General features: G+C 44.6%; 1 protein-coding gene across 2 annotated transcripts in view; it reads left to right on the top strand.

Moving 5' to 3' along the window:
• Positions 1–13,954, top strand: part of LOC311135199 (peroxisome proliferator-activated receptor alpha-like) — a 48,988-nt gene that overhangs the window by 18,413 nt on the left and 16,621 nt on the right. For both annotated transcript variants that reach the window (XM_084169128.1, XM_084169129.1), the window contains exon 2: positions 9,472–9,714. In XM_084169128.1, the coding sequence (XP_084025254.1) occupies positions 9,510–9,714 (205 nt within the window). In that variant the 5' untranslated portion in view covers positions 9,472–9,509. The remainder of the gene's footprint in view (positions 1–9,471; positions 9,715–13,954) is intronic.

Raw genomic sequence — 13,954 nt, 5'->3', positions numbered from 1 at the left:
ATTCAGGAACATTCAATGTCATCTTGGGAAGCAACTCCAGTGTATATTTGGCCTTGTGTTTTAGGTTATTGTCCTGCTGAAAGGTGAATTTGTCTCCCAGTGTCTGTTGGAAAGCAGACTGAACCAGGTTTTCCTCTAGGAATTTCCCTGTGCTATTCCGTTTCTAGTCCTTGCCGATGACAAGCATACCCATAACATGATGCAGCCACCACTATGCTTGAAAATATGGAGAGTGGTACTCAGTGATGTGTTGTATTGGATTTGCCCCAAACATAACACTTTGTATTCAGGACATAAAGTTAATTTATTTGCCACATTTTTAGCAGTATTACTTTAGTGCCTTGTTGCAAACAGGATTCATGTTTTGGAATATTTTTATTCTGTACATAGTATTGTGGAGTAACTCCAATGTTGTTGATCCATCTTCAGTTTTCTCCTATCACAGCCATTAAACTCTGTAACTGTTTTAAAGTCACCATTGGCCTCATGGTGAAATCCCTGAGCGGTTTCTTTCCTCTCCGGCAACTGAGTTAGGAAGGACGCTTGTATCTTTTTTTTAACCATCTACCAATAGGTGCCCTTCTTTGTGAGGCATTGGAATTTATTATGTGACTTGTTAAGCAAACGTTTACTCCTGAACTTATTTAGGCTTGCCATAACAAAGGGTTGAATACATATTGACTCAAGACATTTCAGCTTTTATCTTTAATTCATTTGTAAACATTTAAAAAAACATAATTCCACTTTGACATTATTGGGTATTGTGTGTAGGCTGTAACAATTCAGGCTGTAACACAACAAAATGTGGAAAAAGTCAAGGGGTGTGAATACTTTCTGAAGAAACACAACTCACCCTGTCAATATCAGCGAAATCCTAAGCTTTACCGTAAAGCATTCTTATCAATGTTACATATGCTACTCCATCCTCGTCAGTCAGAGAGCACGTGTAGACAACGGCTGATGAAATTTGGCTGTCAGCTGCTAGCCAGGGCTCCTGCCAACCCAATCCACACATTAATAGCCCTGGTAGATAGGGGGACATTGTCTGCCCTGACCCTCCTGTGCAACTCAATTTCCAGGCCTGAGCAGCTTGGCACAGTTGGGACAGTGGCTGGTTAGGGGTAGGGACACAATTGTGCATGTCTCAGTTAGGCAAGATAGGAGGTATGTGCACTTGTCTTGTGCTCCTCTCCATTACAGTTGTATCTCTGTGTATCTGGGAGTGTGTGTTCACACACAAGAAGTCAGCAAAGACAGAGGGAGTAGTAAACAGTGAATGTTGTAAACAGATCATAAAAACCTACTTCCTTCTTTACCGTAGGTGACTAATGATGTGAGCAATATATAGTGTATTATGGTTTTGATATTTGGCCTTCTAGGGCTATTGCGTTGCTCTTACTAGAGAATAAAGTGTATAGTGACTGACTGTGCTGTGCTGTACAGATATAATTCCTTCCTCTTCAGCCAGTCCTCCAGCTGTCCAGTGGATAAAATAGCTGGGATAGATTGCTGCCGTTTTTTTCTTTCCCCACTCTGAAATGTACAGCACAGTTGCAAGGAGCACAGAGTTGTTTTGTAACGCTGCTCTGCATCTGATCCTGCTGACTGATTTGGAAATAAGCTCAACATGGCCGCCAAGAGTTTGGCACAGAGCTGAGGTGTAGCTTAAGGACATTGTTGTTACCAAGTGCTGCTTGGAGCAACAGGAAGAGAGAGAGAGAGAGAGAGAGAGAGAGAGTGAAAGAGAGGAGGGGGGGGGGGGGGGGGAGTAAAGGCTGCTACTGGTTCAACTCTAAACATTTCTGGCATTACGGGACAGTGTGACCTGACATCCCCATGTACCCTCATCGTCACTAACTATGCCACATCTACACACAGGCCCATTCAAGGCAGCAGAATACCAACTGAACTGAATATCCACCTGTATCTGCACCGGCGTGGACACATCCTAATTAGGGCCAGGAAAGACTCCAGACCATTATTCTGTATTTAGGTTATTACTAGGGTCCCACGTTTATATACACTGCTCAAAAAAATAAAGGGAACACTTAAACAACACATCCTAGATCTGAATGAATGAAATAATCTTATTAAATACTTTTTTCTTTACATAGTTGAATGTGCTGACAACAAAATCACACAAAAATTATCAATGGAAATCAAATGTATCAACCTATGGAGGTCTGGATTTGGAGTCACCCTCAAAATTAAAGTGGAAAACCACACTACAGGCTGATCCAACTTTGATGTAATGTCCTTAAAACAAGTCAAAATGAGGCTCAGGAGTGTGTGTGGCCTCCACGTGCCTGTATGACCTCCCTACAACACCTGGGCATGCTCCTGATGAGGTGGCGGATGGTCTCCTGAGGGATCTCCTCCCAGACCTGGACTAAAGCATCCGCCAACTCCTGGACAGTCTGTGGTGCAACGTGGCGTTGGTGGATGGAGCGAGACATGATGTCCCAGATGTGCTCAATTGGATTCAGGTCTGGGGAACGGGCGGGCCAGTCCATAGCATCAATGCCTTCCTCTTGCAGGAACTGCTGACACACTCCAGCCACATGAGGTCTAGCATTGTCTTGCATTAGGAGGAACCCAGGGCCAACCGCACCAGCATATGGTCTCACAAGGGGTCTGAGGATCTCATCTCGGTACCTAATGGCAGTCAGGCTACCTCTGGCGAGCACATGGAGGGCTGTGCGGCCCCCCAAAGAAATGCCACCCCACACCATGACTGACCCACCGCCAAACCGGTCATGCTGGAGGATGTTGCAGGCAGCAGAACGTTCTCCACGGCGTCTCCAGACTCTGTCACGTCTGTCACATGTGCTCAGTGTGAACCTGCTTTCATCTGTGAAGAGCACAGGGCGCCAGTGGCGAATTTGCCAATCTTGGTGTTCTCTGGCAAATGCCAAACGTCCTGCACGGTGTTGGGCTGTAAGGTAGCGGTCCTGCTGCTGGGTTGTTGCCCTCCTACGGCCTCCTCCATGTCTCCTGATGTACTGGCCTGTCTCCTGGTAGCGCCTCCATGCTCTGGACACTACGCTGACAGACACAGCAAACCTTCTTGCCACAGCTCGCATTGATGTGCCATCCTGGATGAGCTGCACTACCTGAGCCACTTGTGTGGGTTGTAGACTCCGTCTCATGCTACCACTAGAGTGAAAGCACCGCCAGCATTCAAAAGTGACCAAAACATCAGCCAGGAAGCATAGGAACTGAGAAGTGGTCTGTGGTCACCACCCGCAGAACCACTTCTTTATTGGGGGTGTCTTGCTAATTGCCAATAATTTCCACCTGTTGTCTATTCCATTTGCACAACAGCATGTGACATTTATTGTCAATCAGTGTTGCTTCCTAAGTGGACAGTTTGATTTCACAGAAGTGTGATTGACTTGGAGTTACATTGTGTTGTTTAAGTGTTCCCTTTATTTTTTTGAGCAGTATATACATTTTTTTAACCTGTGTTGGAGTTATGGGGTCAAGTTACAGAGTTACAGTTCATGCGTTTGCTTTTTTCATGACCTCTCTCTGACCTATTATAGTGTTACAGTGATTATCAGTATGACACTGGACCTGCTGTCAAGTCATGAGACAAAGTCCAGTGGAGGAGTTTATGTAACATTTGGGTTTAATGTTTTATTTCTCAATGCTTCTATGCACCAGCAGCTGACTGCACATGACAATTGGCCTGAAGGAGAGGCAATGGGACATCTAGCCTCTTCGCTCCAGGAGACCTGTACACATTGCTGAAGGCTACATCCCATATCCCCGAAAACTTACCAGCCCTCTGGTTGACCTATTTCCGAGAAACTTTTCCCGACACTGAAGGCAAATCTATAACCCGGAATGCCTTAGCAGTCGTCACGATTTATAAAATGTGTGAACTACGGTAAAATAATAATTTTCCGGTGCTCACTCCCTAGTCCCCATACTCCGTAGTAGTTGCCATGCGTGATTACCGCGTGATCCCAGATGCCAGCGCACCTTTAGGGAGATATGGAGTGAATTTGGTCAACTTTGGAAAAGTTGTATATAAATGTTTCTTTTCACACATTTCTGGATTCCGGATTATAGATTTGGGCAATTGCGCTGAGACTAAAATGTTTACTTAAAACGCATGCCAAACGAAAAACCATTGATTTCCAAGCTAAACAAACCATACAACTCTATGCACAAGGACTACTTTTAACAATTTACACTGAACATTTTACAAAAACACATTTACTGGAAGAACTGTGCAGAGGAAAAGTTTGGTAACAGAATTTCGGTAAAATCTCCCTCAGTGTCCACGTTTTCGAAAAACTCTGTTAAATATCTGCACCAAATTAAGATTAAATGATGTCTGCAGAAAGAATGGGGTGTCAGCTATGGCATGACACATTGATTTTTGAAAACTTTTTTGGGTTATTCAACTACAGTAAGTGAAGTGGATTTACACCAGGTAACGGAATTGCAGTAACGTGTCCCTGATCTGTACTACACATAAATGCATAATTATGGATATGAAAGTCATGCTCTTCATGGTGATGTATCCTAAATAGGTACACAAAGGTATAAATATGCAATATCCTCCTTTGCATATTTGGGCATTATGCTACACACTGGCTATTATTTTAATGAGCTCTGTCCCCAAACAAGACCAAATCTGAACCAATCATAGACATCTATGTTTCACAACTTTGGACATCAAAGTATAGCACAGCACAGAACAGTAGAGTAGAGTACACTCTTAGAAAAAAGGGTTCTTTGGGGTTTTATATTGAACCTTTTGGTTCTTTGGACGAAATTATAGAACCCTTTACTAAAAAAGCTTTTATATACATTGAGTGTAGAAAACATTAGTCCTAATATTGAGTTGCACCCCCCTTTGCCCTAAGAACAGCCTCAATTCGTCGGGGCATGGACACTACAAGGTGTCAAAATCGTTCCACAGGGATGCTGGCCCGTGTTGACTCATCAAACTCTGAAATGACAGCTAACATTCCCTTTTAATTTGTTTCACTATATTTTTTCCATGGCAAAAATTAAAACACGAAGCAGATCCAACTCTTTGGTCCTTAAAAAACTTGCTGTAGCTTGGAAAATAAATACATGTGACTATGGATGACAACATAGTGATGTTTATTTCCAACATTATGGCTGTTTTCCTAAAGAAGTTAAATCCGGTTTGTGTGTTGTTTCCTTGCCACACTACTAACGAGTATCGCGATACTGGTATCGACCCGGCCCTAATAATAACGCTGATTAAGCAATTGGTTAAGTTTGCTTTTTTTTACAGCAGATTGAATTACTGTGTAAATGGAGTAAAGTGACTGAGATGGTGACAGACAGTGGAGTCCTAGTGACCTAGCTACAGTGCAGTAGAACTGGGACATATATCTACTGCCTCCATTCATCAACCCATAGAGTAGGCCTAAGGGAGCATTGAGTTCATGTTGACATTTAAAAAAGTGACCTTGACATGGGTTAGGTAAACAACCCATTAGTATTGTAGTTTTGAACCTTCAGATATCCCATCACATGGATGACCCCATCATAAACCTACTAAACTACTGCTGAAAAATCCCCCAGCCAGTGCAGTGTCTATGCACTTTGACCGGTCTCCTTGGAGATGACAGGGCGCTGGGTGGCTGGCATATCAGTGTGCTCAGATAAGGACCACTCTTCTGTTTGTTCATAAAGGAAACACTGCAAACGCATAGGCTGCGTTCGAAATCCTCCCCTATTCCCTACATAGATGCACTACTTTGGACCAGAGCCCTATGCGGGCCCTGGTCAAAAGTAGTGCACTATGTAGGGAATAGGGTGCTATTTCGGACGCAGACATAGACAGGCAGAGCTTTGTCCAGCTCTATCGACCCATATATCCCTCAGTGGTTTAGGTTGGTGAGGCCACCTTTGGCTCCAGAGGCCTCTCAGTCTAACAGGCCTGTGTTGCTCACACCATGAGACTGAGGGGTTAAACATTAATGCTAGCTCTTCTCAACCGCTCACATACACACACACCAGGGCTCCAGACTGTGACCATTTAGTCACATTTTGCGACCCTTTGACTTGGCTCTACGAGTGACATTTTTTACTGGTCGCATCGTTGCGAGCTGCACATCCTACATGGTCACCTCACTCAAAACGTCCTATTTTTTAGAAGGCTAAAACCATGATTTGGTCAAACAGTAAAGTACAGTATCCTCATATTGAAAGTAAACCTATCAATTAGTTATAATGTTGTACTGATATCAGTTTGTTTATTAATTCTTAAGTGATTAAAACTTGGCAACAGAATTTCCGAAAAATCGGTAACGGAATTTCTGCAATTGAATTGGCTACAATGGGAAATAATAGTAGTCATAAACCACAGTTGGGTCACCTGTACTGTCCTCCCGTCCACTGGCATACTGTTATGTTCAGTTCATAACTGTTTTCTTTCTCTTTCTGTCATCTGGTGGTGAAAGCAAGAATATGAAAAGTCTGGACAACTCCTCTCTCTCTCTCTCTCTCTCTCTCTCTCTCTCTCTCTCTCTCTCTCTCTCTCTCTCTCTCTCTCTCCTCTCTCTCTCTCTCTCTCTCTCTTCTCTCTCTCTCTCTCTCTCTCTCTCTCTCTCTCTCTCTCTCTCTCTCTCTTTCTCTCTCTCTCCAATTAATGTCACCTCTCCCGGCTCTTACTGACACCTACCCATGAGCCCCCTCTTTCCATTTACTGTTACCAGCATCCTCACCCACTAAGCGCCGACCGACACTGGACGTCCATGGACGTTGAAAAGTAGTTGACATTTGGTCAGTCCGCCTTGGCCTTGAGAATAAGAAGACCTACCTTCCAAAAATCTGTGATAATAGCAGCGTGATTTGATAAGCAATTGTCTACCATGGAATTCTGCTGAAGCAAATTGTTTTGTTTTATGGGGCAGTAAAATTACTGCGTGTTCAGTTGTGTTCTACCTGCAGCAAACAAGCCTGTACACATCTGTGTTGGTCTGCTGCCAGGGTTGTAAAACAGCTGTCTACTGTTTTATTTCCTCCTTTGGGGAAGCTAAATCATGGGCTCTCTTAGTCCTAGATCAGTATTGGCTACGACTGGTTAACTATTTCAGTACATGGGGACGTCCTAGATCAGTATTGGCTACGACTGGTTAACTATTTCAGGACATGGGTACGTCCTAGATCAGTATTGGCTACGACTGGTTAACTATTTCAGTACATGGGTACATCCTGGTCACCTTTATTGGAACGTAGCAACACACGTAGAAAACAAAGGACCTAAAATGGTTATTCGGCTGTCCCCATAGGATAACCCTTTGAAGAGCCCTTTTGATTCCAGGTAGAACCATTTTTGGGTTCTACATGGAAACCAAAAGGGTTCTACCGGAAACCAAAAAGAGTTCTACCTGGAACCAAAACGTGTTCTCCTATGGTGACAATCGAAGAACCCTTTTGGAACCCTTTTTTCTAAGAGTGCAGTAGCTGTGTGCCAATATGTAGCTGTGTGTTACCCTCTGTGTGTTCTATATATAGCATGTATACCATACTGTTCCAGGATTCAATATTCCACCAGCACTCTGCACTATGAGACAACAGTCAATAATTCAGCTGAACCATAAAAGCTCAGCTTGCTATGGTTCGAAGGCAACAATGATTTTACACAGCTCTGCCTAGAAGCCCTCTGCCTGTCTGCAGTCTGCATGCATGTATCATGTTTAGAACTTGCCCCTATAACAGCTCTCCCCCAAGCTGGGGACTGCTTTACAGGCTGTCTCAGGACTGTCTTAGGGCAGGGCTGTCTCAGGACAGGGCTGTCTCAGGTAAGGCTGTCTCAGGACAGGGCTGTCTCAGGGCTCTGCAGTGGAGAGAGGGCATAATGCCTGCGCAGTGATACTAAAGCAGGGGTATTAGACCAACTAGACTGCATGTGGGCTTATACTTTCTCTGTTTTCTGTTTGTTCATTATCATGTTCCTAATACACCTTTCTGTGACTCATTTATATGTCATATTGGAGAACAAATAGAACCAGAAAACTGATAATAGATTGCAGTGGTAGTAGATTTTGGAACGTTTTCCCCTCCCGATTTTGAACATGATCTGTGTGTCATCATGGCTATCCCAGTGGCTGATGGGAGAGGTGTTTTGTCAGTCCCCGTGGGATAGACCAGAGCCCTCCCCTCCCCCTCACAACCCTACACACACTCACTTGCACGCACACACACATGCACGCAGATGACCTTGCCTGTCCTCGGTGCAGTATGTGAGTGCCCTCCTCAGCAGGCTTGGTTGACCTCTGGGACAAAGCACTGCTGTTACCGTAGGAACCGCCTGGCTTCCTTTCTCCCTCTTCACCCTCTCTTTCTCTCTCTCTCTGTCTCCCTATGTTTATCTGTTTTTCTGTTACTGTCTCTCTTTGTCTCTCACTGCCTCGATGTCTCTCTCTGTCTCAATCTCTCCGCCCCTCTCTCTCAATGTATCTATCTGACTCTCTCTCTCATTCAGTTTATCTGACCAGCCCACCCTACCCCCTCACATCTGTCAGTCTAGGTTAAAGGGGCAATCTGCAATTCAAACAATAACAAAGTGACACCCCACCAGTGTTTTGGTTAAAAAAAGCTGAGGGATGGGCCTGTAGAAATGTAAGGACTGACCATCCAGGATATCAAAATAATATTGTATTACCATGTTTTGAAGCTATACAGTGTTTGTTGACAATTACATTGTTTATGGAGTAAAACAGGCTCAAATGTTGGGTTCTGATGGGGTATGACAGTTGAACTAAGCTCATGAGGCATTTCTAAATTATATTCGTGGACTAGGGCATAGTGGAATAGGGCAGTCCCGGAGTGCATAGCTGCTGCTGCTGGTGGCGGTCATGTGGTCATTGAGTGTGTCAGTCATGTCTGTGTAGACTAAACATAAAGGATCAGCTGTGACCAGGGTCCCTGTCCCTGTGTGACAGGTGTCTGTTTACACAATGTCTCTAGTCAGTCAGTCAGCCTGCCAGCTTGCCAGTCTGTCTGTCTGTCAGTCAGCCATCCAGTCAGTCAGTGAGCAAGTCAGCCATTCAATCAGTCAGCCAGCCATCCAGTCAGTCTGTAAGTCAAACAGTTAGTCACTCAGTCAGTCAGTCAGCCAATCAGCCAGTCAGCCAATCAGTCAGTCAGCCAACCAGTCAGTCAGAACCAGCATTGGTAGTGTCACCTGCTATGTACTGTTACATCAACTATCAAACTTTGTTAGTTGTTTATTATCTACATTGGCACAGCAGTGTCTAGCTTAGGTACTGTAGTACTTCACTACCTGGCACTGTCCATTTCATGGGAAGGCCCAGTGCTGTAATGACATAGTAATGAGAGAAATGTATGTCCTTGAGAGAAGTGTGTTCCATCCTTGTCGTCAAGGATACACTTCATTAGGAACGCTTATTAGTGTTTAGACATTCCATTAACTAACCCTCTTTCTCACTCTCCCCTCCTGTCTCTCTCCAGTCTGATGAGTGATCCTCCCCCTGGTCCTGTCCTCCATTATGGTCGACATGGAGAGCCACTACCGGCCACCGTCCCCCCTGGAGGATTCGGTGCTGGGCAGCCCGCTGTGTGAGGACTTCATTGGGGGCATGGATGAACTGCAGGATATCCCCCAGTACATCGACGGTGACGCCCTCAGCTCCTTGGACGTCCCTGAGTACCAGTCCCAGTCGAGTAACGGCTCAGAAGGATCCACCGTTCTAGGTAAGATAGATATACACTCACCAGATAGTTTATTAGGTACACCCATCTAGTACCGGGTTGGACCCCCCTTTGCCTCCAGAACAGCTTGAATTATTTGGGGCATTCTTCAAGTTGTCGGAAACGTTCCACAAGGATGTTGGTCCATGCTGGCATCACGCAGTTGCTGCAGATTGGACGGTGGTACATTCATGCTGCAAACAGCCCGTTCTAGCTCATTCCAAAGATACTCTATTTTCCACTCTTCAATTGTTCAGTGTTGGTGATCACGTGCCCACTGGAGCCGCTTCTTCTTGTTTTTAGCTAATAGGAGTGGAACCCGGTGTGGTCATCTGCTGCGATAGCCCATCTGTGACAAGGATCGATGAGTTGTGCGTTCCGTAATGCCGTTCTGCACACCACTGTACTGTGCAGTTATTTGTTTGTGGCCCACCTGTTAGCTTGCACGATTCTTGCCGTTCTCCTTCGACCTCTCTCGTCAACGAGCTGTTTTCGCCCACAGGACTGCCGCTGACTGGATGTTTTTTTTTCTTTTTTCGCACCATTCTTGGTAAACCGTAGACACTGTCGTGTATGAAAAGCCCAGGATGGCGGCCATTTCTGAGGTACTGGATCCGGCACACCTGGCACCGACAATCATTCAGTCGCTCATTTTCCCATTTTAACGTTCAATCGAACAGTAACTGAATGCCTCGATGCCTGTCTGCCTGCTTGCTTTATATAACACGCCACGGCCACATGACTCACTGTCTGTAGGAGCAATCCATTTTTGTGAAGGGGGTGGTGTACCTAATAAACTGTCTGGTGAGTGTATACTTTATTAGTCCAAACAAGATGGAAATGTGTTTTCATCCAACCCCCCGATATACACACAACACACATTAGGTTGGAGCACCCAATGAGCAGTTTAGGGGGTTATTTCCTTGCTCAAGGGAACATCGGTGGTTGCCAGCTCACTCCCCGACAGATCCACAGATACACTCCACAGAACTGGGCGTTACGGAAGAGTGGCCAGAAAAAAAGCCATTGCTTAAAGAAAAAAATAAGCAAACACGTTTGGTGTTCGCCAAAAGGCATGTGGGAGACTCCTCAAACATATGGAAGAAGGTACTCTGGTCAGATGAGACGCTATGTCTGGCGCAAACACAACACCTCTCATCACCCCGAGAACACCATCCCCATAGTGAAGCATGGTGGTGGCAGCATCATGCTGTGGGGATGTTTTTCATCGGCAGGGACTGGGAACCTGGTCCGAATTGAAGGAATGATGGATGGCGCTAAATACAGGGAAATTCTTGAGGGAAACCTGTTTCATTCTTCCAGAGATTTGAGACTGGGACGGAGGTTCACCTTCCAGCAGGACAATGACCCTAAGCATACTGCTGAAGCAACACTTTAGTGGTTTAAGGGGAAACATTTAAATGTCTTGGAATGGCCTAGTCAAAGCCCAGACCTTTGGGGGAGGGTGAATAATTCTGCACGCTCAAGTTTTCAGTTTTTTTGTCTTATTTCTTGTTTGTTTCACAAGAAAAAATATTTTGCAACTTCAAAGTGGTAGGCATGTCGTGTAAATCAAATGATACAAACTCCCCAAAAATAAATTTTAATTCCAGGTTGTAAGGCAACAAAATAGGAAAAATGCCAAGGGGGGTGAATACTTTCACCTAAATCAACCATTTATCGGATCATCAAGAACTTCAAGGAGAGAGGTTCAATTGTTGTGAAGAAGGCGTCAGGGCGCCGAAGAAAGTCCAGCAAGCGCCAGGACCGTCTCCTAAAGTTGATTCAGCTGCGGGATCGGGGTACCACCAGTGCAGAGCTTGCTCAGGAATGACAGCAGGCAGGTGTGAGTGCATCTGCACGCACAGTGAGGTGAAGACTTTTGGAGGATGGCCTGGTGTCAAGAAGTGCAGCAAAGAAGCCACTTCTCTCCAGGAAAAACACCAGGGACAGACTGATATTCTGCAAAAGGTATAGGGATTGGACTGCTGAGGACTGGGGTAAAGTCATTTTCTCTGATGAATCCCCTTTCCGATTGTTTGGGGCATCCGGAAAACACCTTGTCCGAAGAAGACAAGGTGAGCGCTACCATCAGTCCTGTGTCATGCCAACAGTAAAGCGTCCTGAGACCATTCATGTGTGGGGTTGCTTCTCAGCCAAGGGAGTGGGCTCACAATTTTGCCTAAGAACACAGCCATGAATAAAGAATGGTACCAACACATCCTCCGAGAGCAACTTCTCCCAACCATCCAAGAACAGGTTGGTGACGACCAATGCCTTTTCCAGCATGATGGAGCACCTTGCCATAAGGCAAAAGTGATTACTAAGTGGCTCGGGGAACAAAACATTGAAATGTAGGGTCCATGGCCAGGAAACTCCCCAGACCTTAATCCCATTGAGAACTTGTGGTCGATCCTCAAGAGGCGGGTGGACAAACAAAAACCCACAAATTCTGACAAACTCAAAGCATTGATTATGCAAGAATGGGCTGCCATCAATCAGGATGTGGCCCAGAAGTTAATTGACAGCATGCCAGGGCAGATTGCAGAGGTCTTGAAAAAGAAGGGTCAACATTGCAAATATTGACTCTTTGCATAAACTTAATGTAATTGTCAATAAAAGCCTTTGACAGTTATGGAATGCTGTAATTATACTTCAGTATACCATAGTAACATCTGTCAAAAATATCTCATAACACTGAAGCAGCGAACTTTGTGAAGACCAATACTTGTGTCATTCTCAAAACTTTTGACCATGACTGTAGATCAGGGTTTCTCAAACTCGGTCTTGGGACCCCAAGAGGTGTGGTTTTTGCCTTAGCACTACACAGCTGATTCAAATAATCAAATAATCATCAAGCTTTGAACATTTGAATCAGCTGTGCAGCTCTTGGTGTCCCCAGGACAGAGTTTGGGAAACCCTGCTGTAGATGACCAGCAGGGTCAAATAATAATCACAGTGATTATAGAGGGTGCAACAGGTCAGCACCTCAGGAATTGGCTTTTCATAACCGAGTATTCAGAGGTTGAGACAGCAGGTGCAGTAGAGAGAGAGACAGACAAGGTAGCACGACTAGAGAACAGGTTAGAATTCCATAGCTACAGGCAGAACAGCAGAAACTTGATCAGCAGCACAACCAGGTGGACTCGGACAGCCAGTAGTTGTTAGGCCAGGTCATCCTGAGGCATGGTCCTAGGGAGGAGAAGGTCTTTATTGCCACATGCACTTATGTAAGCATGTACAATTCAGCGCTGACATGCTTGAAGTTAAATAAACATAACTACAGACCACTTAAACTGGTACAATACTTCCACTCATGGGGGGTGGCCAAAATTAACTAGTTGAAAGCCTTTTCGAGTGAATCGTGTCGTTACCACCCATGACTGAATTTGTTAGTGACAGAAACATGGTTGTTGAATTCATTCATTTCCAGTCCTGTGGACTTCGCCAAGTGAGTTCTTACTCTAAATCTATGACAATACATTACACATATCATAAGGCCTTACTTTGACAACCAGGTTTTACCCTAACCAGTGGCGTTAGGAACCTCCTGGTTTGCCAACACATGGCTAACCTTTGTTTAACCATGTGTTTGGAGTAGGCTATGTTAAAGTTTACACTTCATCTTCCAATTACAGACGTAGGATCTTAATTTGAGCCAGTTTGCTAAAGCAAGAAAATAATCCTGCAGAAAAAGTAAATGTGAATTATTATGTGGATTGTAATTCATGAGCATTGTTGTTGGGGTTGATACATGGGGCGGCGCACAATTGGCCCAGCGTCGTCCAGGGTAGGGGAGGGAATGGCCGGCAGGGATGTAGCTCAGTAGAGCATGGTGTTTGCAACGCCAGGGTTGTGGGTTCGTTTCCCACGGGGGGCCAGTATGAAAAATATAATATAATGTATGCACTAACTGTAAGTCGCTCTGGATAAGAGCGTCTGCTAAATGACTAAAATGTAATGTAAATGTAAATGTAAATGTTTGCAAAGTGATGTGTAATTCCTACTGGAATCCAGCCGGAGTTAGGACAGCCAACAGTTGGAATTTTTATTAACCCGCAACTTGCATTCCGAATAACTGAGAGGGTTAGAAAGAGTGATAATGGAGACTACCTAAACCATTTAAACTGGAACAACCATTTCAGTAACAATTACAATACATCTAACTAACTGATTGGATTAGTTTAGAAACAAATGATGTTATTTATCTTTGTGGAGCATAAGATCAATCAATCAATGTACA

The sequence above is a fragment of the Coregonus lavaretus genome, assembly GCF_964263955.1.
Source record: "Coregonus lavaretus genome assembly, chromosome: 9".
In the NCBI taxonomy this organism is placed as follows: Eukaryota; Metazoa; Chordata; class Actinopteri; order Salmoniformes; family Salmonidae; genus Coregonus; species Coregonus lavaretus.
Note: the sequence above shows the minus strand (reverse complement) of the source record. Positions and strands in the feature narration are given on the sequence as shown.